The following is a 25,821-nucleotide window of genomic DNA, read 5'->3' as shown; positions in this document are numbered from 1 at the left end:
GTCTGGTGCAGATATGAGCAATTTTATCCTCAGAGTATCTCACAAAGTTGCTCCTGTCAGCTTCCCAAAGTTCCAATAGTCAGTCACCTGTACAGCAAACTCCAGCTTGTTTGGAAAAGTTCTCTTGGTGATTTTTCAACTCTGCAACGTTTCACTTTCACTGCTATCATTGCCAATGTAGGCTTGATAGTGAGCTGTTGTGTTATATCACATTTGCTACAAGGCTTGTGTCGCTTGCACAGTAGGCATTTCAAACCCTGCTTCATTTGCCCCCAACTTCACAGTAAATGAGGGAGTCAACCAAGTAAAGCAACCTGCAGGGCGGTTGGTCTACAAATTAGCAATCAAGTATGGAATTGAGAAGATGCAGATATTATCTGTTCTTAAAATAAGCCCCCTCTGAAGAAACCCTTAGGGTTTGCAATAAGTCAGAAATGACCTGAAGGCACAGAACAACAACAGAGATAGAATACATCCAGGAGTAACTGCGTTGACCATATAGCAAATCCAATAACATCAAAATCCTATTGTGAAGAATTCAATTGTGCATTTTGGTTGGCCAATAAAGGTATGACTGTTTGGTGGGTTTTTGATGTAATTGGATTAAAGACAGAATATAATTAATTTATTTTATTTCTATGTACATGGCCCTCTAGTGGCATGGCCTGAAACATACACTACACTAGCAGTTTTCCTTCATAAATCACACACTGAGGGAGGTAGGATTAAGAACCATGTTCACACATATATTTACACTTGTTCCTTAATAGTTGGGCCTTGTTTCTTAGTGCTTCTTGGTAGAATTAACCATATATTTCAATCTTGTGCTACCCTTCCCATTATCACATGTAGCAATCTGCTGACCTTCTCCAAGGCTCCTTGGCTAATTGTTTGCACAGGGAACATCAAGGTGGCATCTCCAGAGTGAACTCCTGCATCCTCCACATGCTCAGACACAGCATGACAGATCACCTGTTCAAAAGCCCAGAAAACAGTGTTCATATTATATCCGGTTCCAAATATGCAAAATAATGTTAGATGAATTGACTGCTGGGCAATAATAATGTGCAACTCCTACTCATAACTAGGCTGGCTCTCTAAAGCTAGATAACCCATACAAAGCCTAAAACATATGCTAACCATATCCCTGTATGATTTCTTTCTTTCTAAATTAGTCTTCTTCCAGTTTAAATTATTAAAGGTGCTATCCTGTTTGTGTGTATGTGTGTGTGTCTTCATGTTGCCTATCAAGTTATGGGCACCCTGTGAATATTCACAGGGTTTTCGTAGGGAAGAAACACTCAAAGGTGAGAAGTCGAAGGTTTTCATGGCCGGCATCCATAGTTTTTTGTGGGTTCTTCATGCTATGTAGCCATGTTCTAGAAGAGTTTATTCCTGGTGTTTCACCACCATCTGTGGTTGGCATCTTCAGAGAATGCTGGCCTGGAAGAGAGCTGGATACACAACACACACACACACACACACACACTGTGTTGTTGATATATATATTGTTCTGTTGTTGATGGCGGGGACCTCAGGGTGGGAGGATATGCAAAGAGGATTAGTGTCTGCTAATTAGTGATCATTATCTGGTAGCAGTCCTGAAGAATAGCAAAATGAGGACTCATTTGCAATTGAGAAACCACCCAGAATCAGGGGCTTTCCCAGCAGATAATGATCACCAATTAGCAGACACTAGTCCTCTTTGCATATCTTCCCACCCTGAGGCCCTGCCATCAACAACAGAACAATACACAGATTAACATACAATTCCTCCAGACCCAGGGTCACACAGTACATATATATATCCAGCTCTCTTCTAGGCAAGAATTCTCTGAAGATGCCAGCCACAGATGCTGGTGAAACGTCAGGAATAAACTCTTCTAGAACATGGCCACATAGCCCGAAAAACCCACTGGCATTCAGTGGCAGTCTCCCATCCAGGTACTAGCCAGGGCTTACCCTGCTTCGCTTCCAAGATCAGACAGGATCTGGTGCCTTTAGAATATTTTCCTAAGTAGAAAGTTCCACTGAGTAGAAATGTGTAGGAATGCTTGTCTGCAATATCTTTAAACAGCTTTATTTTCTTAAAGAGTACGTACTTGTTAGTTTTTTTTTTAAGGTAACCTAGGGACTAGCAAACTATTCTGATTTGAAGCTAGGGACTGGCAGATTATCTATTCTGATTTGTAAAATAACGTGACTCCAAGCAGGAAGCTCCTCTAGATGCCTCCTGAACTCCAGAGCATTAGACTATCATAAAAAGAAAGTGAGATATGCATAAAAATGTCCTGGTTCAAAACTCACTTTTATTGTGAACTCAATGGGCAAGTCACTCTCACCCACTCCATTATCAATATGGTAATCCTGGCTTAGCTTATATACACTGTTGTAAGGACAGATAATATATGCAAACCACTTCAACACCAAAAGCAATATATGAACAGACACTGATTATAATTACTACCAATGAGTTCTGCCAAGCCCAGCAACACACTGATGGTACTAGTCTGGACTATGAACACAATTAATCCTCCTTGGGAAGTGAGAGAATGAAGTGTCATCCAAATGGGCCCAATACAGTTAATATTTTAGACTGTCAACAATATTCCTAGGTATTTTGTACCCTGTATGCTATTTCTGAACAAAATAGCCAAATTATGCTTGGAGAAAAGTGGAGAACAGACAAGCAAACATCACTGCTATTAAATATATTACAAACAATGCTACATAAGTGCACTCTTCTTTGTTCATGAGCCGTGAACAATGAAAGTAACCTAGCCAATTGAAATAAGTGAATGTTGTTGATATATGGTATCATGTTTTGCTTTTTGAAAGCAATCATGCTGGGTGAAAAAAGCAGATCTCACAAGCTTAGGTATCTTCATAAAATTTGTTTTAGGACTGACTTTGTTTAAGTCAGTTATAAAATAACTTTTTCTTGAGCTCAAAATGAAGCACTGGGCAAGTCCTTCTAAGATTCCTTTTATAAATCCAGAGAAGAAAAAGCTTTTGAGGAACAAATTTGTACCTTTCCATTCTTGGCAACAGCATCCATTTCCACCTCTCGAGCTCCCTCAATGAATTTTGTTATTACAACAGGATGTTCCTATTACCATAACAGAAAAAAGTAATATACATTTTTGTGAATATATTTGACACTTAGTTTAAAGTGGAAGGAAGAGGGTAAAATAAGCCATTCTGTCAGAATTCATCTTGGTATGTTCGTAGTATTCCTGGATGGAGAACTGATACTTGAAAGAAAAAACAGCATAACACAGTTCAGCTTGATCACACATATTTACATCCCACTAATATCAAAGGAATTGCCGAACTGTGGTTGCATCTGCACTGCAGAAATAAATTAGCAACAAGCACATGTATTTGCACATGCTGGTGAAATATTGTACAACAGAGAACTTGATGTAATGGTCTTCAGCAGCTTGTAGTAATCTGTGTGGGGAAACACATAAACAAAAAAACCTACTAAATGTTCATACATGAATATCTACATTAATTTTAGAAATTATCCATGTCAAATCAGAATTAAGATGAAGTAAAACATGGTGAAGAACAAATCTAGAGAAGAACAACATTACCAACAATGAAAGAGGCAGCTATATGATTTAAGATTCTGGAAAGTGGAAATGACATTCTTATATCCTCCCACCCCCTTTGAAAAAACCAAATGCTCCCCACTGTGTGAAAAATCTCCTATAAGTAAACAGTATCACAAAAGGGAGAAAGTCTGCTCTTATTTTCACTCTGTTCCTTTTTAGAGTGAGGATTATTTTAACCAAAACAAAGGTGATACCACTGCACCTGTAGTCTGAAGCAGAACAGCTCCATCCTGTCACTTCATGGTTGTGTCTTGTTGCAGGTATTGATGAAACCAATAGCTGTATTACATGAAATTTTGATTCCCGCAGCAAAAATTAGACAGACTGAAGAAATTTGTCACGGATCAAAGTCAGGTACCATGGGATCTCAGGGGAATTAGGGGCTGTACAGACTGCAGCTGCCCCCTTTTAGTCCCAGATGAGGCCCAAGGCACAGGCATGCCATGGCCCCAATCTCACCTTCGTGCGATGCAAAAAAGAGCTACAAAAAGTAGCACTTTTTGCACTGCGGAAATGGTGCCGACACTGCTGGTGCTGCAGCTTTTCAGCACTCCTTTGGTGCTGCATCATCTAGAAGCAGTGACAGAGAACACTGTGATGCTATGGGCCATGTGCTGTGGCATGCAGCATGACACCAAACTGAGTCGGTGCATGCATTGTATGGATGCCACATTCCGACTCCATCCCCAGGCTGGTCTTAATGGCCGGTCTGTAAAGCCCCTTAGTCCCAAAATGTGAAAATTTTTCTCAGTCCAGGATTTTTCTCATCAAGATTTCTTGACATTTGAAAACCATTTTATCTGAATTTTTTGCCAGTTTTGTGCATAGCCAAACCACTCTCTACATACATTTTGCAGATTTGAAAATTTGCTCAGGATGTACACAGAATTTGTGTGGGTTTGCAAAGAATAATATTTCTATGCAATATTTGCCTATGGGTGATTAGCAAAGAAAACAGCATTTTCTGTGCAGGAAACATTTTCGACACAGGATATTCCACAAAGAAATATTATTTTCAGTGCAGAAAATAGTGTTTTCTGTGCAAATCAACCATGAGCAAATTTTGTACAGAATAAATCCCGAATTACAACTAGGCTTCAAAAACGATGTGGTTTTCAAAGACTTTCTGGCACCGGGGGGAGGGGGAGTTGCTAAAATTAATAATTGCTTCCTCCAAGAAGAAACTCAGTGAAGAATTTTACCTCTAATATGTAATAAGATTCATGTCAAATTGGTCCTACAGAATTGTGTATGTGTGTGTGTGTGTGTGTGTGTGCATTTGCATTCTCTGGACAAGTATAAGGATGGTAGGGAAGATACCTACAAATCATATTTTACTGAACATACTGAAAAATACAGCTGGCTGGTACAGTGGAAAGGAGAGTGGAAAGGCAGATACCTTCTGACCCACTTCAAAGTGGCTATTGTGGAAGACTCCACAATACCCTTCAAGGGAGCATCCACTCTGCTCAAAGGCAATGCTTTCAAGTGCCAGAGGACCTTCTCTGATTTTCTCAACTGTAAACAAACAAAACTGGAGCTTCTTTATTGCTTTTAAGTCTAAGGGAGACCACAGAGAGAGGGAAGGTAATAAATGGCACAGAGAGGGTACAAAAAGAAAATAATAAGCAGAAACTGTAAAGGGATGTATACATTTCAACATGCACACAAACATTGAGTTATATCTGTTTTGACATATTTTCGATTTATAATGGGCTGCATCCACACTGCAGAAATAATCCAGTTTGACATCACTTTAACTGGCATGGCTCAAGCTATGGGATTCTGGGAATTGTAATTTTGTGAGACATTTAGCTTTCTCTATCAGAGTTCTGCTGCCACAACAAACTACAATTCTCATAATTCCATAGCATTAAGCCATGGTATTAAAAGTGGTGTCAAACTGAATTATTTTTGCAGTTCGGATGCAGCCAATGCAAACACTTGAGTGCAACAATCTATGTACAGTTTGTGAATACAAAAAAACAATTACAGAAAAATGGACACTGAAGCAGACAACTCCTTTAATGGAAGATGTACAGTGTGACAGTTGATTCACACATCACTAGTGAAAAATTCTGGAACCTCTTCTGGCAATCTCTTACCCTAGATTTCTGATCATTTCCTTGCTGGAATGGCCACTGTCTAATTTTTCTCCCACTCACTTCTACCCAGTATCTTCCAGCTAAAATTGTTTATCAGTGTCCACCATCAAAAAGTCTTCTGTTTTCTAAGAAGATTCTCTCTGTCCTGCCCTGTATACTTGGAACAACTTCCATAATGCCTATGTGACGCCAGCTTCCTTCCTTCCTTCCTTCCTTCCTTCCTTCCTTCCTTCCTTCCTTCCTTCAAATGCCTTCTCAAAATTCATCTTTCCCATACCCTGCTTTAACTGTACTTATAACTAAGCTCAAGCACTTGCGATTGAAACAAACAGCTTTTGCTTCTCTGCTTCAGCTTCCTTTTGCTTCCTCTGTTGTCCCCTCATGTAGAATTACAGATTGTAAGCCCCATGGAGCACTGCCCTTTCCTCTTTTACTATGGCCACCATAACAGTTACATGCATATACAATACACTACAGTCACTTCAAAAGGTAATATGGGACACCATTACAACAGAGGAACTACCTCTTTGAGTTAGCAGGGAAACAGCCTAGGAGAGGAGATGGAAGGAAGGAAGTACAACTGATAGAGCACTATTTTATCCCCTCACAAACTGTGCTTCAGTGTCCTGGGTACAGGGACGATGAGGATATGTCAGGATGACAAAAACATGAAAGCCGCTGGCATGGATTTTAGAATGAGGTGGTGAGATGAGGAAGGTAGTGGACTGAGACAAAAAGGATAGGAAGGAGTTACAGGAATGCCCAGGGAAAATGCTTTTTTTTTCCCTCCTTTTTCTTTGACAAACTTGTCCTACTCTGGCTATTAATTTTCATGGCCAATCACCCAGAGTTATGCGCTTATCAGTCATAGTAATTCTTCAGAACCATCTTCCCAACAGCTTTCATTTGAAAAGAATGCAGTATTTTCTTGTTTGCTTGCTACTTTGCTTGCTACTTTGCTTTGTAACGTATACCGACATCTCGGCTCAAGGAAGTGTGACAGCTGGAAAGCTGTGATGGAGCTCTCATGGTCCAGGGAGTCAGGCGCAGAATGAGGAGTCAATACATCTTAAACTGCATTTCTGACTCTTCACACGCAATCACTGTGTGACACTAAGCAAATCAAAGGCGCACCAAATTTTCTAAAGAGGACAGAGCTCCCAGCTGGAACCAGATGTCCAAAAGTGATTGGTATGTTGGATGCTGAGCTCTTGAAAATCTAGTCTAAGTGGCTTAATAGAAGCTGCTGGCTGGCTCACTTTTGAAAACTGGGAGTTCTGAAAATGTGAAAATTCAGACCGAAAAATAGTTCAACATTCGAGCCTTTCATCTGATCCTCATTTTCTCCAAATGAAAAAATGAGACCTGCATTTGATGGGGATGAAGGGCAGGTTTTACCTATCCCAACAGGATCTGCTATAGAAATGACTGGCTCTTGTTCACTTCAATGGGGGGAGGGGGGAAATAAGCCACTGTTTTTGAGATCCCATTGAGATAGGGTAAAATCTTCTCCAAGATCATGCAGAAGATGCTATGTTTTTGCCCACACATGATAAACCCCTTCCACATAGTGGGGTGCCACTCCACTACCATAACTCCACTGTTCCATTTGCCTCTCTCCCTAGTTTTCCTTCCTTCCCCACTGCAACAGCTGTTCATAAGAAATGCTGCTGCTATGAGATTGGGGGATCAAGGTTGGGGGGGGGGTGTTATTCAACCCTTGGGAAACCTCTCCCTTCTGACCATCATAAGAAATACTTAAAGCTTTTGAGTGAATACTCCTTCTGCTGAAGTAAAAAATGCATTACAATGGCTTTCCAGCGCAACAGTGGTTTGAAGAATCCATGGCCTGGAGGGGAAACTACTTTGACCCACTCATCTCACTTAAATCTTCCTTCTCCAACCTAAAACAAGACTGCTATTGAATACTGGTAGAATTTCACAGTCAATAGTAGTAGTCTTTGGCATACAGTATTTCTAAAGTCGAACGTTGCTTCCCAAGCCTTGGCATGTGATATATTGTCTTCTCCTGGTCCTCTAGGGGGCAAGGTGGCTATACTGGTTTGCAAATTAGGAAGGAAGAGAAACCCATGCCAGATAGGCATCAGCTCTCCCCAGCTTTGTTTGATTGTCACCACTACCACTATTCTGGATCTTGCAATGCAAGAGTAGCCTATCAGGACTGAAGAAGAGAGTGAACTTGTGTGGAAGGAAGTGATTTCCATAATGACATTTTGAATTCCTTCCACACCCCACAGCTCTTTCATAGTGGGCTCTGATCACTAAACATACCCAAGAATAGTGGGCTTGCCCTATCTACCCAAAACAGTTCTTGGAAAAGTTACTTGATCAGCTACAAGCCTCAGGCAGCATGGCCACTGCTAGCTTCACAAACTAAAACTTCCCTTCATTTAATTTCAGTGTGCTATTTGAAAACCCTGCTCTTTTATCTTCCATTCCTCATCTCCTCTTCTGTTCTTCCTCATACATAGCACATCAACATCAATAGCAGTTACAGAAGCAACTCAGCAGAATATATAATTGTTCAGTAGTATACATAATGATTTCTTGGGGTCTGTTTCCTAGGTATTGCTGTCTGCTATTTCATTCTTTTAAAAAATTACTGACTGCATTTAGTTTAGGTAAGCATCACCAGACAGACTGATCAGATTGCATTCCTTTATAAAGTACAAAATAAAACCAACCAATAGCTTTTGTCCTAAGTCTTGTGAAGTATTTTCATGTGTTAATTGTGACTTTCATCATTTACACAGTAAGCTGTGTAGGTCAATGATGACAGCAGATAAATGTCAAGTGGAATGGGACTCTGTTCTTGGGCCAAAGGAAAAACAAGGAGCCTAAGCTGAAAAATTAAACTCTGGTTCCTTTTCATTTAAGGAATCGGATGAACAAATCATTTTTAAATATAGCAGAAAAGAATTCAGTGGAGTCAAAAGGATATAAATCCAAGTACATGTGACTTGGGGTTTTTTTTTAAAAAAAAAGGAACAATTTTCATTCATAGTTCACTACAAATGGGCTGCTTCAGTGAATAATTAAACAGGAAACGTTTGAGATGCAGCATGTATTCCAAGAACTGATAGCAAACAACTGGGTATTTACATGCAAAGTTCCCCAAGAGCTCCTCCTTATGTACCTACCCACAAATAAATGGAAGATATCTTTGGGGTGGGGGAGGAGGACACCATACATTTATAAAGGTACAAAAAAGTCATGGAAGTAGGACTGAAGGCGCTTTCTGCATTACCCAGTCAAGAGTACAGATGCATAATAGGGACAGAATAATGCTGTCTGTTGGGGTTGGGGCAGAAAAATAAGGAAGTGAGAACAGCTAAATAAACTAACAGTCCTCTGTCCATTGTCTGTTTATTGCAACATCCAATCCCTGTTCTCTGGCTTGTGTGTCCTTGCATAAGCCAGTCATAAACTAAGATTTGTTCTTGGGTTATGACAATGGTATGTCCAAGATTGTGTTGAGTTAGCCTTTGCAATACACAAACTAAAATGACGCTTAGTTGTTTGTTTAGTGATTCATTGGGACAAAGTAGTTCACTGCCTCATCTAGAACAAATAAGAATATCATTACATCCTGGATGAAGACACAGCTGGACCACAAAAAAGGAAACCTCACACTGTAGTATTGTGTAATAGATCACAAGTATTACCTCCAATTGGCATAGGAGTTCCCCATACAGTCACAGGCTATTTCCTTCAAAGTAAGGATCCCTGAACGTTCAGAGATTTAAACCATTCCCATTCCATTCAACTGAGTTAAAAAGGTAGGGCCATGCATTAGTCTGTAAAAGGACTGAGCTTGTCACTGCTGTACATTTCTGCTTCTTAGTATGAAATGATAAAATGGAACCAATACTACTCAAAGGCTTTACCATAGATGAATAAGATACAGATTTACATTTAACCAGACAGAGGGTGCATTCACACTCACTTTATTCCCCCGAGGAGATTCGGATCTTCACACTGATGCAATACCAGTGTTCACATTACATTTTGGGTTTGCTAATCTCTCCAAGGCCTTTTAACCCTGTGTGTTATTCACACATGCCTGGGCAGCCCCTCTCACCATAGCAACTGTCGGTATCTCCTGGCCCATCCCAGCCAGAGAGTGGCCGGCGGGCTCAGGAGCAACTCCCAGTACTACTACTACTCTTCCTCCCTGACCCTGGAAAAGGCTCAGAGGGGCCAAAGGGGGTCAGCCAGGCAATCTGGATCACTTTGGCAGTATATTCACACTTCTGAAGATGCAGATCAATTGGATATTTCAAGAAAACTCAGGGGGAAAAACTGGTATCAAATATCTCAGGTCAGGTCGGTTTTTGGGTATTCCCCTCTTCCGCAAAAAAAAAAAAGTGTGCTGAGTGCATTTGGGGCAAGTCTGAACACTAAGGAAATAAGTCAGGTTCACCCCAGGTTATTTTCTTAGTGTGAATAGGGCCAGAGATGACTGAGGTTGCTGCCACACTGCAGAATTTGACACTACCATGGCTCCATCCTATGAAATCCTCAGATTTATAGTTTGTTATGGCATCAGAGTTCTTTGACAAACCTAAATATCTCGCAAAACTGCAAATCCCAGAATTCCAAAGCTATGGCAGTTAAAGCAATGTCCAACTGCATTATTTCTGCAGTGCAGATGTTGCCTCAGATGATGTGCATCAAACTAGTGTGGTACGTACCATCCTCACTTCAAACCAGTTTTCATGCATACCACATTTTAATGCATTTTTAGTTCCCACTTAATAAGGAGTTTATCACACAGGACACTTACCGCTGCCCAAACGCGGCCCAAGTGTTACCCAAACGTTTCAGGAGCACCAGAGGTGGGATCATCCATTGTGCTTCTGAAACATCACAAAGGCTTCTCGCTTCCTTTCCATCACGGAAGCATTCATGGGGAAGCCTCAGAAAAGCCATTTTTATTAATGGGTTCTTTCGTTAATAAAAATGGCTTTTCTGAGGCTTCCCTACGAATGTTTCTGCTTCAGAAGCGTAACGGATGATCCCACCTCTGATGCTCCTGAAACGTTTGGGTAACACTTGGGCAGCATTTGGGCAGCGGTAAGTGCCCTGTGTGATAAACTCCTAAATGTGGTCTATTTTAGTTGGAATTAAATATATAACCATAAATAAATTAACACAGTTGCCTTTTATGATAATCCTCATGGAGGTATGGCTAAGGACATTCCTTGAAGGTTTGGCTTGAAGGTCATTAGAAGCTCCTAGACCTCAAACCCAAAAAGTGCATAACTGGTAAGAATGCAATAGAAAGCAATCACTTTAAAAGAAACATGGGATGCATACATGCACACCTCATCACTTCTCTACCCAGTTTCAAAACTGAGTTAAAGACTATATTGTTTAGAGAAGCATTCCCAGAGGCTAGCCCCTCTCTGACCCAGGAAGCCTGCTTTTAACCATTAATTAAGAAGCCAAGCACTTCCTCCAGTCCATCTGCCTTGGTCCAGGCCTCGGAGGTGGAGAAGAACTGCTGGACCTGATCCCATTCCCCACCACCACTCCCTTCTCCTTTTGTGTCGTGTCTTCTTAGATTGTAAGCCTGAGGGCAGGGAACCGTCTAACTAAAAGATTGTATGTACAGCGCTGTGTAAATTTACAGCGCTTTATAAATAAAGGTTAATAATAATAATAATAATAATAATAATAATGTCACATCATCCCCAGTGAAGAACAATTTAGATGCATGCTGTGCTTCCAGTTAGGCCAAGATAACATTATCAATATAATATATGGAGTCAGTGAAAACTCTAGTAGACCATCACACCTGAGGAAGATTAGAAATGTAACAGCAATATGAATTCTAATTAAATCACTTCCATTCCTGAAAGAAATGAACACAAATCAAATGACTGAAAAATTGAGGACAGACAACGAGAGAATGCAGAGATAAATATAAAAATGTTACAATACCTGTGAAACTCTGGCTGCCTCTGCTAAGAACTTTTTCATCTCTTTTTCTGTATATACTATATTCATTGCTGAGCCACTAGGCGGAAAAAGAGAAAGGAAGAAAAATCTTAGGTTAAAGATGCTGTCATATATCAGTGTTTTCATGTTCAGAATTTCTCTCCTGTTCAAACCAATGCCCCTGTTCTTTTATAAGCTGAAAGCATGAAGGAACTGTTCACCAAAGTGAATCGGTATTGTACTTACCCCTAAAAGGTGAGTGCTCCCAAGAACATACTAAAATAAAAATGAAGTTCTTGACTAAAGACTAAAGCAGGGGATGAGGGGCTGTTTTCATTCTGTAGTAGATGTTTCCCCAAGATCATCTACTGCTGTTTTCTTTAAAGGGGATATAAACATAGCTTGGAGGTGTTGAAAATGCCTGTCTGAGAGATGCTTTTAATTCATCTTGGTGTACTATAAATATCTGATCTTCTTTCACACAAAAACCCAACCAGTACCTTTATGGAATCAAAGGAACTGTGTCAGAAAAAGTTGAAAATGTGTAAAGCTAAGCTACTCAAATTCAAAAGTGAAAAAGAGATTTGAATCAGGAGTCTCTTACTCAAGTGTTGATCAGGGAGGAACCTAACAGTGGTGAGAGCACTACAGAAGGAGAATGGCAGCAGACTGGCCTATGTAGTCAAATGGTTTAACTCTCTTTGTATTTCTAGAATTGGGTATTCTCATGAGAAGATGCCTGGAAGAAGAAAAGACCTCCCTTCAGCCACCTTCTTGAGGGAGAGAGATTGTATTGTATTGCCTTTTTGTTCTGTACACCGCTATGATCATTGCGGAATAGCGGTCTATAAATAAAATGTATTATTATTATTAATGACTGTTTTATTGGAGATTGTTATACTAATGCCTGGGCGCCAGCTATGCATGAGAGAGAGGACAGAATAATCTTTTTTGTGCCATGTATTTGGCTTACCAACTCAAAGTACCATGCTTCTTGCTATGCGTTGGTTGGATCCTGGAAACTGGGAGCTATATTAATTAATTGACATCCCCTGTGGTCTGTTCCTGCAGCATATACATGGTTTCAGCAAGTGCTAACTCTGATCTTCCCATCCCTGCCCCTCTTTAATTTGGTTTATTGCTATGGACTGAGCTGAGCTGCAGAGGAATTGTATTCATGGGTATTAGTAGCTACTACATTTGTAATGTTTTTGCCTTCTCCATAACAATGTTTCATAAGCCATTGCTCTTGTTTCTACTATCTGTCACAGATTCACTGCAATAGATATTGTGGGCAGTAGAACAGATAACTTTCTAATAGTAAGCAGGAGGGTGACTCTCCACTCCTTCAAGGGATGGGTTCCTCATAGAAGCAGTCTTGGGGGAGAGACTCAAGGCCCCAGCCCCATTTGAGATTTGGCATGCAGGATAGCCTCCTGTGGATTGATCCATACTGCGATGATCCCACATATCACTTCAGAATGCAGGCCAAAATGCAGGTCAGTGTTTGGATTCATACTCTATGCTATGTTAAAATCTTGTGAGCTGTAACCAGTAAGGTCAGAGTCACTGATAACTACATGGTGACTAAACACAGGAGTTTATCACACTAGTGAGATCCTGTGGGAAAATGGGAGTTAAATGCAATATAGTGCAAAGATAACCAGGAAATGCCCAAAGTTTATCACACGGCGTCGCAGTTAACGTGAAATAATGCAAAGTTAATCCTTAGTTAAAATGGAGGAAACCAGCAGCTTTTTAAATTCAGAACAAAACGAATTTAAAAAGCTGCTTGTTTCCTCCGCTTTAATTGTGGATTAACTTTGCGTTATTTTGTTTTAGCAGCAGTTAGTGTGATAAACTTTCCAAATTTGCAAGTTCTGTTTAAATTCGAATTTAACTTAACTCTTGTTTAACTCCCATTTTCCTGCGGGATCTCGCTAGTGTGATAAACTCCATAGCCAATGTTTCCTTCGTCCTCCTATCATTTATTTTACCAATATGTGGGAGAAAATGCTTCACCAATAATCAAAGCACCTATTCAATAAATGATTCTCTATCACATAAACATTTATTTCACCAAGTTAAGGTAGTATAGATGCTCAGCAGAAACAATGAGGTAGTAACAGACTAAGATGTGAGCTTCAAATGCCCAACCTGTGTGTATGAAACAGATTTTCCCTTTAGAAAAGCCTTCAGAAGACATATGCAATTATAGGTAAGTTTCTGCCTTACGCAGTTGGTATTGCACAAGTTCCCCCTTAATTTACAGCTTTCACCATACACCTTTGACCACTATTCTACTATATCCACTCTGGTACAGGGCTTATAAGAATAAAGATTGACAATTATTGATGATGATATTGTTGTTATTGCTGTTTCAGGTCTACTGGAAAAAATGTCAAAGACATTAATGCTTAGCTCTGCATACATTTTTCCATGTGTCGCTTACTTTCAAAGGAAAAGTAAAATGCTCTACTCTTCTTTTTCATTTTTTTCATTTTATATTAGGCAATTCTCATTACAAAAGAAGAATGTAACAATACATCTTATAGGTAGGTATATGATAAAATGTCCATAGATTTGATCAAAGAATCCTTCCCATGCTTGAGAATCCTGCAGATTGCTTTAAAATAAATCCTACTGGAAAAAAAATGGTTTTGATGGAATTTTTTAATGAGAGGTCACAGTTAATTGCATCATGAAGGCCTTTTAAATGTATGCTCATGACTACACTGCACCAGCAATCATTTCTTCCCCTGGCTAAAATATTCTTTCTGCTTCATTCAATGTCAGGGTTGCATCCCTCAGATTGATAGTTTGCCTCTCTTTTATTATCAGAAGGCTTCGACTCAATTTCCATTTGCACTTGCAAACTGTGCTCAGCAAACTCTATTTCTCTTCCTATCCTCTCATCTGTGAATAAGCACTCCGCTGCATTAAGCTTTGGAGAGGGAGTATTTAGAACATCCTTGCACATTGATTCAACTCGTTTCCAGTTCTCTTTGTTTTGTTTTGTCAACCATGTCCTGGGGGGAAAAAGCAGCTGCCACAGCATAAATTTAACATAAAAACAGCTACAGTTAAAGAGGGGTTTTCACACAGAAGTTGTCAACATGATCCAGGTATGCCCATCTTCTTTAGGAGAAAAAAAAATGGGTTGACAAGATGAATGTATTCTTAGGATAATTTCCAATTCACAAAGGTTCTTTCCTCAACCTCCACATCTGATTTTATGTGTAAATGACATGCTGACATTTATTGCTAATTCTCAAAAGTTCCAAGACAAATGTCAGAAATGTGTGTTCCATTATATTTGTTTTAGACATTTATGTGCCTAATTTTAAACCTGTCTGATCACTTAGGTCATCTTTCAAAGTCCTCTTCCATGCACTCCCACTGCCAAAAAATGATGGCTATGGAAATGCCCTCCCTAGGAAACCTATTCTGGTCTCTTTACTGTTAGAAGTCAGGAGGCAGGTTAAGTTCTTATTTCTCCACAGTACTGTTGAGGAGATGGAGATAGACCTGTTCAAAGAATGTAACTTTTAAAAAAATCACTAAAAATAAACAATAAAATAGTTCTGCAATAAAAAAAGTAACAACCGTTCCAAATTAGCATGTATAGACAAGCGAAACAAGTTTCACTTAAAAGAATTTCAAGCTATGGCATATATGGTCCAAATATTTATACCTATTATGTCTCATAGGACAGTCGACACACTCAAGTTTTATAGCTGGTCTCAAAGCCTTCAGACATGGAAGTGTCCACTCTATTTTAGTACTTTTTTATTGTTGAATTGCTCTGAATTCCACCTGTATTTTCCCTCCTGTCTTTTTTCATATTGTTTTGCAGTAATCGTTTCTCCCCTCAGTTAAATCTGTGCACACTTCAATACCTTTTTCTTTCTAATTTAACCATTTTCCCTGTTGACTAAACTTTAGTCACTTAAGTGCATTTGCATTATTTATATATAAATACACACACACAAACATCTTAACTGCTTGTTAAATTTAACTGCTAAAATTTATACATTGTTATGTGCATATTTATTTCACTAAGCCTTCTAAATGTATGAATGCTCAACAAATCGCAAGCAGTGCAAAAATGCTACTTTCATAGAAACTGATAAAAGTTGTTTCCATCCTTTACTGAGGGATCAGTTGAGTTGCTGAACAGGCATATGGAATACACACATCAAATGAGTGTTTTACTACCACTGTCATCCACAGCCTTGGAGCTACAAAACCCAATTTTCCAGTTAAGAAATCTCCTTTTCCAGGCACTTCAGACTATTTATAGAGCCCATCTTCCTGGTACTGTTTTTCAGCTTGAGACTAAAGCTTCAAATGTCCTCAGAATTCCACAATATCAGGTCTTATGACATAGTCAGTCATGCCATCATATCAGGTACATCTGAGCATCAGTAGCAATAATGGAAAGCTATTCTGCTCAGAAAAATCTGAGGCAAGCAAGCAAAGAGCAAGAAACTGGACACACAAAAATGTTACTCAGAGTAGCTCCAAATAAAGTGGTGGCGGTTGTGGTGGTGTAAGATGGACAGAACAAATAGAATAAATCGAGTGCTCTGTGAGGATGCCCAAGAGAAGGACAATATGTCACTGGACAAATTCATGAAAGATAACCTCTGTTAACACTTATGACCCATAGCAGCTGATGGTTTGCTCCATCTTCAGTGGATGTGCCAACCACTTGGAGTCAACTAGCAGGGGAGGGCTGTTGTCTTTGTGGTCTTCTCACATTTGACTGGCCAGTACTGTGAACCAGATGCTGAACTAGATCAATCCTTAATCTGATCCACCAGGATACTTCTTGTGTTGTTAAACTATGGGAATTTATCTCTATACTTTTATAAAAGGGACTGGAAAGAAATGAGAATAGAAACTGAAGGATAACCTCAAGAGGTACTAAGCTGCCTACAGAGATAATAAGATCTAGGTGCAGGTGACCCTAGGAGCAGGTCAGTGCAGGAGATAGATAGCAGTGATAGTTGTGACATGTCTTGAAATGTGACTTGTAAAAGTGACTTGCTCTTTGTTTCTCTTTACTCTCCCATGCCAGAAAAAGATGGGATATAAATAAAATAAAATAACAAAATGTAACTGTTCACCACTACTCATTGTCCTATATCCCTCCAACATGCCATGTAATATGCTTTCTGATGGACTATTTTTGAACCCAATACTAAATATAAATAAATTGTCCCCTAATCTTCCCTCCCCAAATCACCTTAGTGCTCTCCAAAAGTAACAGTTTGAAGCAACAAATAATAATTATTTGTCACCAGAAATAACAACACCACATAAAACTAGGTCACTGTATTACTTTATAACAATAGCACATCATCACGGTGGAGAGTAAGAGAGAGAAAAAATAAGATGTTACTAGTAGTGTTTCAGAGTTAGTTATTTTCAGGCTCTGGCTTATGACTGGGTAATGGGGACAGAAGGAAAAAACATTATGCCTAATTACAAAATGACTAAGATCAACACTGATTTGACATTCTAAACATAACGTTAAATCATAAAGGCGTGTCTTGACCTCAGTTACAAAGTGCCCAACAAGGACAAATCCTTCTTTGTTGTCTCTTTATCCACCTGAGTCCAATTGCTAGATCTGAAAATTGCATACCTTCCATATGTGGATTATCAGTACTTTAAATCCTCTCATTTGACAGTTTATTCAGGCAATGCAGAAGGTTCAGCTGATACGGAAAAATAAGACTTACCTCAAAACATAAGAAGGTCTCAACAAGCATGGGTAGCCAACAACGTTTGCAAATTCAACAGCATCCTCCTGAAAATTATGAAAAGATCAACCTACTGTTGACATAAATTCACTTTCATTTTGCAGGGGATTGAAAAATGAGGATGAGAATTTCCTAATTTCCCTGAATAAGAGATCAAGTAACATCAAAAAGTAGCTCAGGAAAGAAGTCTTGCAAAATCATAATGCTGGGGTGTGGCTGCTAAACATATTGTTTCGGCCTGATGCCCCAACCCCCTTTAAAGGCCAGCACTCACTTATTGTTATGTAGCCAGTCCAGCATTCAGTGAGTCAATACATTATCTGAACAATCTTGGCTTCTCTGCTCTATCCCATTGATGCTGCAACTCGTCCCTGATGCTTTCAAAATGGCAGCACTAAGAAGATTTCTGGGAGCCTCCCATGTTTTCTACCCCACTGGAGCTCAAACTGCACTTTATGTGAAATACTATGATTTAGCCTTTCTGTGTTTTCCTCTTTAAAAAGAGGGGGGAACCCAAACCAAACTGTGGAAGCTACATTTGAACAGACAGAAGGCAACGGGGGGGGGGGGGGGGTACTTAATTTTTCTCCTCTGATCTTTCTTGTTTAACCAACAAGTTAAAAGCAGAGTTTGGAAATATCATGTTACCGGTAACACACTTCTTTCTGGGGGCAATGAAAGCTTTGCTAATAGGTGTGTGTGTGCGTGCGTAACAAATCACTTTTTCTTGCTACATTTAGAGAGCTGAAATGCTTTCATGGGGCATTTATGTGTTTTTCATCTCCAATTTTAGGCCATTTTCTAAGTATTTTTCTTCATAAAAATAAAAAATAAAGGAGCCAGCATGATGTAGTGGTTTGAATGCTAGAATAAGACTCCAGGAGACCAGAGTTTGAATCCTGTCTCAGACAGGGAAGCCCAATAGGCAACCTTAAACAAGTTACATACTCTCAGCCTTACAGGGAGGAAATATTAAACCCCCTATGAATCACTCTGGCCAGGAAAACCCTGCGACGGGGTTGCCATAAGTCAGAGTTGATTTGAAGGCATAAATGTGTGATACAACAACATCACAAAAAAAACATTGCTGATGGCTAGAGGTTTCCTGCATAATGAAGTCCTTTTTTAAAATGTCTAAGATCAGGTTTTTAAAAAAATACAAGTTTGGAACAGTCATTTTGTTCTGAACAATTAAATTAACAGAAGGGAAGAGTTAATCTGGCTCTTTCTCCTTCTTCATTACGCAGGTTGTTTAAGTGTGTTTTGGATTTTGGGGGGGAAATAGAAAAGGCAATGGTAGAGTTCCTTTTAACAAGTAATTTGAACCTTAGGTTTTAGAATGGGAAACCAATAAAAGGTAAATTACTTTGCTCTATAGAAACACACAAAACTCAGATCTTGCAAAAATTAAGTCCACTGAAGACAGTACCTCTGTAATAATAGTCATATTGTAAGGCCATAGGAAATTAAAGCTAAAAGCATTTTCTGAGTGGGTCACTAGTTTTCAGGAAGTGAACATGCTGGAAACAAAGTGGTGTAAGAAGCACTCAAGAGGTAGATCTGTACTGAGGTCTGATATGGTAAGCTGATATGTATTTCTCATACCAGTGCATGAATCCAACCAGAGACAAACTTTAGAGGCTTATGATATTGCTTATTGAATTGATTTGCCTCTATCTGGTTTAAAGCTGAATTCAGGCAGCAACCTGATCTTATCAGACTTCTTTGCTACCAAATCTGCCACCCGAATAGAACCCAGGTCCATCCCCACTTCCAAAGCTGCTCCTCCTGGATCTTTTTTGATCCGGCTGTTTTCAGACTTAAGAAAATGGCCAGCAGAGTGGCTCTGGAAGTGGGGATGGGCCCGGGCTGTATTTGGGTGGCAGAATCAGCAGCAAAAAGCATCTGATAAGATCAGGATTCCACCCAAATTCAGCGTTAAACTGGATAGAGGTAAATCGATTTAATAACAAATGTGATAAGCCTCTTTGATTTACACATTTCCCTATTTTAATACAGTTCTAAAAAGCTCAAAACTGCACCAAAAAGGGTATAAAATGTATATATTAAAGTGGAATATACATCATGATTTGTAGGAGAAATAAAATACAAAAATCTGCATTTCATGGAGGGAAGTCTTTATATTTAAATGTGACTTTCGTTTGGATTATTTTTAGGGGGGGGGGGGGAGGCAGCCCAGACTGATGCAGAGATACAGCTTCATGGGAAATTAACAGAGTCCAGCAATAGATCCATCTATGCCTCAAAGTTAGCTAAGAAGCTTGGAATTCCAGAAACCACAGTTCCTGTAACTGAAGCTACTGTGCAACAAGTGGAAACAGTTTTCTTCAACTCAAGACCCAGTGTTGCATTTTATGTCACTGGTTCCAGTGACAGTGACTACATCTCCACTGAAAAAATAATTCCGTTTGACACCACTTTAACATCCATAGCTCAGTGCTATAGAACCCTGGAATTTGTTGTGGCACCAGACATCTCTGAGGCTGCTCCGCCCTGCTGAAATAATCCAGTTTAACCCCACTTTGATGCTATGCAACTCTGAGAAGTGTAATTTGTTGTGGCACCAGAGCTCTCTGACAGAGAAGGCTAAATATCCCACAAAACTCTAGGAATAGACAGACAAACTGAAATTGTCACTGTTGTTTTAAGCCAATTTTACTAAGCAATGATTATACGTATGTCCACATACCAAGGAATTAACTGCTTTCCAGGGTGCCTGAGGCACCTGTAACTCATCCAGAACAGCTGAAAATACAGAGCGGTCTTCTGCCCGGTCAACTTGCAGAGGGTTTGTACCCATAATTTTGACCCCATTTTTGTAGAGTGGCACAGCCAGGTTATTTGGAATCTGTCCACCTACAGAGATGATGCAGCCATCACATGCCTACAGGAAATGAGAGGATGTATTTAAAGGCAGGGAAAAAATACTTGCGATCACATGGCAGTTCATGAACTGTAACCAGGCATGAAACAAAAGAATGAGAATAACCTGGTACTAGAGAATACTAATACTAATACTAATACTATACTAATACTAATACTAATAATAATAATAATTTATATCCGGCCCCTCTATCAGGGCAGCTTACAGTTAAAATGTACATTCCCAAAAACAAGACTGCTTGGTTTTCACCCAAGAGACTGCTGCCAGAAGGGCTATGACAGCAGTCCCTTGCAACCTGTAAATAGATTATCCAACAGGTTGAGATATCCAGAAAAGCACCTTTTGGGATACTATGGAACTGAAGAATGATGCTCAACAATTGTGGTTGTCAAAGTTAGTCATCATGATGCTCCAGTAGAGAAGGAAAGATTTTAAATACTCCCCAGAATGGTCAGAAATGTAACTCTTCATGGTCATGAGACCCTGATGAACATAATTCTGGACTGAACTGACAAGAATCTTAGCAGCTCATCCTTCACAAAACCTACACATAGGTTTTTGGATATAAATATTTTCTGTGCAGAAACTGCTATCACATATGCAGAAAGTGCTGTTTTCTGTGGGGCAGGGGGGGAACCGTATGCAAATTTTGTGCAGAATAAGTCATTGACTACATTTCTCCACAGCAAAAAAACACACAACAACAACATTATTTTCTGGACAGGAAACAACGTAATCATAACAGTATCATTCTCTGTGCAGAATACGCTATCTTCTGTACAAAATAAACAAACAAAAAATCAACATGTGAATTTCCCAAACTGCAATTAGTCTTCTAAAATTGTGCTTTTTTCCCCCTAGCAGCAGGAAGAAAATACTTAAAATTACTTGTTTTGTCCCTTGCAAATAAAATTATCAGAATGGCACACCTGCTATCCAATCAGCTCCAGGGTGATCAAGGAGCACTATCTGACTTGTCTGACATGGCAAGTCTATGGTTTGAGAGGTACAATTTTTGTCTTCCTTAATCAGAACAAGAAGTTGTTAGGTTGTCCAGTTGGAAGGTTTCTCTTCATTTTGTTGATGACAAAGAACGTATGTATACACTTGCTATTAACTGGATTATAATTCATGCTGGCTTGCCCATGTAGGAAACAGGATCAGGCTTCTAACTATTTTTCAACAAGGTGTGTTGATAAAATGTTTCAGGCGTTTACATTCAATTTCAGTATGAAGAGGCTGAATATCCCTTATTCAGGACAGAGAGCTCAAAAATTACTACAAACATTAGTAGTAGCAGCAGTAGTAGTTGTAGTAGTAGTAATATATTTACTTATATCCCACCATTCTCCCAATGTAGGGTCCCAAGGTGTCTAACATCATATTCAAAACAGTGCAATTTAAAAATTATACAAAAGCACTAAAAAAAAGCATGAAGTTTTAAAACATAAATAATTTAATAAGTTAAAACAATTACATAACACTTTAAAAATTCTGAGGGCACAAAAATGTTTTCAGTGTGGTGGAGTCTCCTTCTTTGGAGGTCTTTAAACAGAGGCTGGATGGCCACCTGTCGAGGATGCTTTGATTGTGATTTCCTGCATGTCAAGGCATTGGACTGGATGGCCCTTGCGGTTCTTCCAGTTGGATGATTCTATCTGCCCCCAAAAGGAAAGCAGGGATGCAGCGAGCCTGGCCTCTCTGGAGAGGGCATTCCAAAGTCTGGGAGCAGCCACCAAGAAGGCCCTCTCCCTTGTTCCCATCAAACAAGCCTGAGAAGGTTGTGAGACCTTCTCCGGATGATCTCCATGCTCTAGTGGGCTCATAAAGGGAGATATGGTCCTTCAAATGACCTGGTCCCAAATCATATAGGGCTTTAGAGACCAAAACCAGCACTTTGAATTGTGCCTGGAAATGGACCAACAGTCAATGGAGCTGTTGCAACAAGAGAGTTGTGTGCTCCCTGTAGCCAGCATTGTCAGATCATCCCATGAAAGTTACTGTAATACTACACACAACAGATGCTCTTACAATTATGTTTAGCATTTTAAAAATCATTCTAGCTTCAGTGGCGTTGTCCACATACATAAAATTAAGCATGTGTGTAATTGGTTCCACAATCACAGGTTAAAATTAAGCTCGCCAAGGGCAGGACAATTTGAGCCATAAATAACTGTGGAATAAATTCAATCAGCTTGTAAATATTGTACAATATGTCATATTTGGAGGCAGGGGAAGCTACATTTATTTGCCATTCATGATGACTGAGTACTTGGTAGGATCAGCAATGCCATATAAAATGTAATGCCAGGGTCGAAAGAAAGTAGCTTTTGGAAGTTCCCAGTCAAAGGCAGCAATGAGGCTGACTTTGTAACGGGCTTGGCTTCTATTATGGAGCCTTGGTTTTTAGCCTTTTGAGGCAATTTCAGTTTTTCAAAATTCTTATTCTTATTTTACCTCTTGTTGGTAGATGTCCAGGATCCTCTCCAGTGACAGTTCATCAAAGTAGAGCCTGTCACACTCATCAAAATCAGTGCTCACTGTCTCAGGGTTGCAGTTCACTACAACTGTCTTTTTGCAAAGCTGACGCAATGTGCGGATGCAAGAAACGGCACACCAATCAAACTCCACACTGCTCCCTGCCAAGACAGAGACAAAGTGAAGTGGAATTTTAAAAGGACAGCACACTGCAGGGAACACTTACGGGCAGTGACATGTGTCAAGGTCAGGAAAAGGAATCTAAACCGTACCAATACAGGGGCAGCATTTCTAAACATGCCAGCTCCCAGAAGAGAAGTACTGAAGGATTAATGGATCCTCTTAACAGCACATTCTCAGGACTAGTTTTTGATTATGAAGATATAACATACATGGATCCAAGACCCATTGGCATTGGGGGTACTGAGAAAATGTTCATCTATGGTGCCTAAATCATTGCTAACAGAGTCTCAAGGTGTCAAGATTTGAAGCAATGGGTTGAAATTATAATCCAAGGATATAGCTACAGGGGTTCCTACAGTCAGACAAGACTTGACAACCTTGTCAAAGGGGAAACCTTTACCTTTAAGCTACAGGGGATCTGGCAAAATGAAAGCATTGCTCCCATAAATAAAAATTATTCCCCCCCCCCATTAAATTTTTCTTCAGTCTCCACATTTCTAGCATTGCAGTAACTTAGAACTTCATCTGAGCATTTAGGAGTAGACTTAAAGCATCCGAAAAAAAGGGGGAAAGCAAAGTTACCCCAAAAAATGCAAATACAGCACATGAAAGTGATCTAGGTGTGAATAGTTTTCAAGAGCTCACCTTTTCCAATGCTAGAAGTTTGGAGGCTGCAGCAAAATTTTATTCATGAATGGGCCTTCATTTTTGTTTCACCCCCCATGGCAACACCCCTGCTGTTATCTCACAAGGCCTGTGCTTTCATCCATTGAACTGAAGGTATTCATGACTTATGGTCCTGACTTAATACATCCAACCTAATACATTTGACAGAAGGTGCAAATGCCCCATGGGCACATACAGTCTATTCTCATTATCTGCCCAGTGCAAGGAAGCCACAGGTGGATCCACCAGAGGCACTGTCATCCCCACTCCACTTATCCATTGAACACACATGAAGTCCAAGAAAAAGCCTACTGCATTGAATCACAATTTTTAAATAAATGCCAGAATCCTATATCACCTTGTGCTTAACATAATAAGTTTATCACATGCCATTTCCAGACCATTCTGGGTACAGGATAGGATTGGCACAGAACGGATGAGAACGGCTGTTACCGCACAGAACACCGCCAATACCACCAGGAGTCTCCAAGCCATTCCCCTATGACAGCCAGTTTTGAAGAAAGAACCATTCCTGTGTAATAATGTATCAATTGCCTTCCACTGGATATGCACACTATGCAACTGCACCTTCCTATTTTCCACATACCTAAATCCACTTATGAAGATATAACATACATACAGAATTCTGGCTAGCAATTCTGGCTATTCATAACAATATTCACACTGGTAGTCACAAATATCAAAGTAATACAATCACTATTAAGGTGGGGAACTGCTCCCAAAGTCAAGGAAGTGAAAGGGAATAAAACCCTTAATCCTCTTCTCTGTGACCCTTCCTAGATTTTGAACTCTTTAGCTGAAAAGTGTAATCTTTAGTTCCAAAATTACAAAATGAAATGTTCAGTCAAATAATACAGGTTTTGCATGAGAAATTCTAGTATACCATGAAAAGCTATTATAGAAGAAGCATACCAAACAAAGCAAAAGGACTTTCAAAGGAGAAGCTAAACTGGGAAAAGGCAAGAGGAACTATAAGCAAGATTTACCTATGTGATACGGTCCACAGCCCAACACCATCATTCCATGGTCATCAAATTTTACATCATGCTCCTGAAATAGAACACAGTAAGAGAAGTCATTGGATATTACTCTCAACAGCATACACTGTGCTCATGAGAATAAACCATCTATGCCACATAGTTGTTTTTTTCCCTCCAGAAAATAGACTCTCGGGGCTTCAGTTTGACCTCATTTACCTTACTTTAACACCACCCAGAAATAAGCAGGTTTTTGTTTGGGTGGTTTAGAAGCTGTTTCACCTTAATTACAGAAGCATTTGAAAGATGCTGATGCACTGTTGTGACACACATTTTGTGTCTTGTTGAAATGGAATGGAATGAATAATCACATAATAAAGGAGGGAATATACAGGTTTAAAACAGCATTTTAATCTCACCAGTGATTAATGCTACCTTACAAAATAATGTAGCCATAATGAATGTTTTCAATTAAAAGACACCTTCTAAGATGCCACACTCTGTGACCTTAGATCAGGGTTTGTGATTCATCTATCTACTGTGCTTCTGAATCTGGACCTGTAAGAAAGAACTATACCTAAAGATTTATGAAGACAGATTCAGCTGACCAATGGCCACAGCTACATAGCAGGCAGACATTGCAAAGGGTCCAGTTTAACTAGTAATGGCCATGTGTTGGTAGGCATGGAAAACTTTCATCCATCCCCCCCAAAGTATTTTGACCCAGTCACATTCAACTGGTGTTGGAATATACTGGAAAAGAAAGTCTTGTTCAAGTATGAAAGGTACACTGTAACTTGGCAGAAGATTTTATACTTCAGGAGTAGTAGAGCTTGCCCTCCTAGGGTACCAATTTGACCTTTTGGATTTTTCTAAGGGGACATGCCCTTCCTTTGTTATAAAATCAGCATTCAGTGTTTTCCAACTTTCATACAGGATCCCTATAAGATCCAAAAAAGTGGCATTTTGGTCCCACTTTTTTGTCTTTGGCCCCAATCACCCCTGAATGTCCTTTCCCCTTAGAATATCCTGCCAACTGAAACCAGCTCATGGGCATAAAGTGCTTCTCCATTCTTGCTATTATCCTACTCTTCATTTTTCCCCTTTAAAAATGGCGGTGTCGCACGTTTC

The 25,821-nt window shown here is 39.6% G+C and overlaps 1 protein-coding gene across 1 annotated transcript in view; it reads right to left on the bottom strand.

The window, feature by feature from the left end:
• Window positions 1–25,821, bottom strand: part of LOC149305337 (carbamoyl-phosphate synthase [ammonia], mitochondrial-like) — a 184,732-nt gene that overhangs the window by 23,473 nt on the left and 135,438 nt on the right. The window contains exons 24-30 of the mRNA XM_089477636.1: window positions 24,700–24,763; window positions 22,823–23,004; window positions 20,171–20,365; window positions 17,440–17,507; window positions 11,693–11,768; window positions 3,032–3,109; window positions 865–972 (exon numbers count right to left, since the gene is read on the bottom strand). Of these exons, the coding sequence (XP_089333762.1) occupies window positions 865–972; window positions 3,032–3,109; window positions 11,693–11,768; window positions 17,440–17,507; window positions 20,171–20,365; window positions 22,823–23,004; window positions 24,700–24,763 (771 nt within the window). The remainder of the gene's footprint in view (window positions 1–864; window positions 973–3,031; window positions 3,110–11,692; window positions 11,769–17,439; window positions 17,508–20,170; window positions 20,366–22,822; window positions 23,005–24,699; window positions 24,764–25,821) is intronic.

The sequence above is a fragment of the Sceloporus occidentalis genome, unplaced genomic scaffold, assembly GCF_023333645.1.
Source record: "Sceloporus occidentalis isolate IW3139 unplaced genomic scaffold, rSceOcc1.0.p SCAF_12, whole genome shotgun sequence".
In the NCBI taxonomy this organism is placed as follows: Eukaryota; Metazoa; Chordata; class Lepidosauria; order Squamata; family Phrynosomatidae; genus Sceloporus; species Sceloporus occidentalis.
This window is presented reverse-complemented; position numbering and strand designations above follow the sequence as displayed.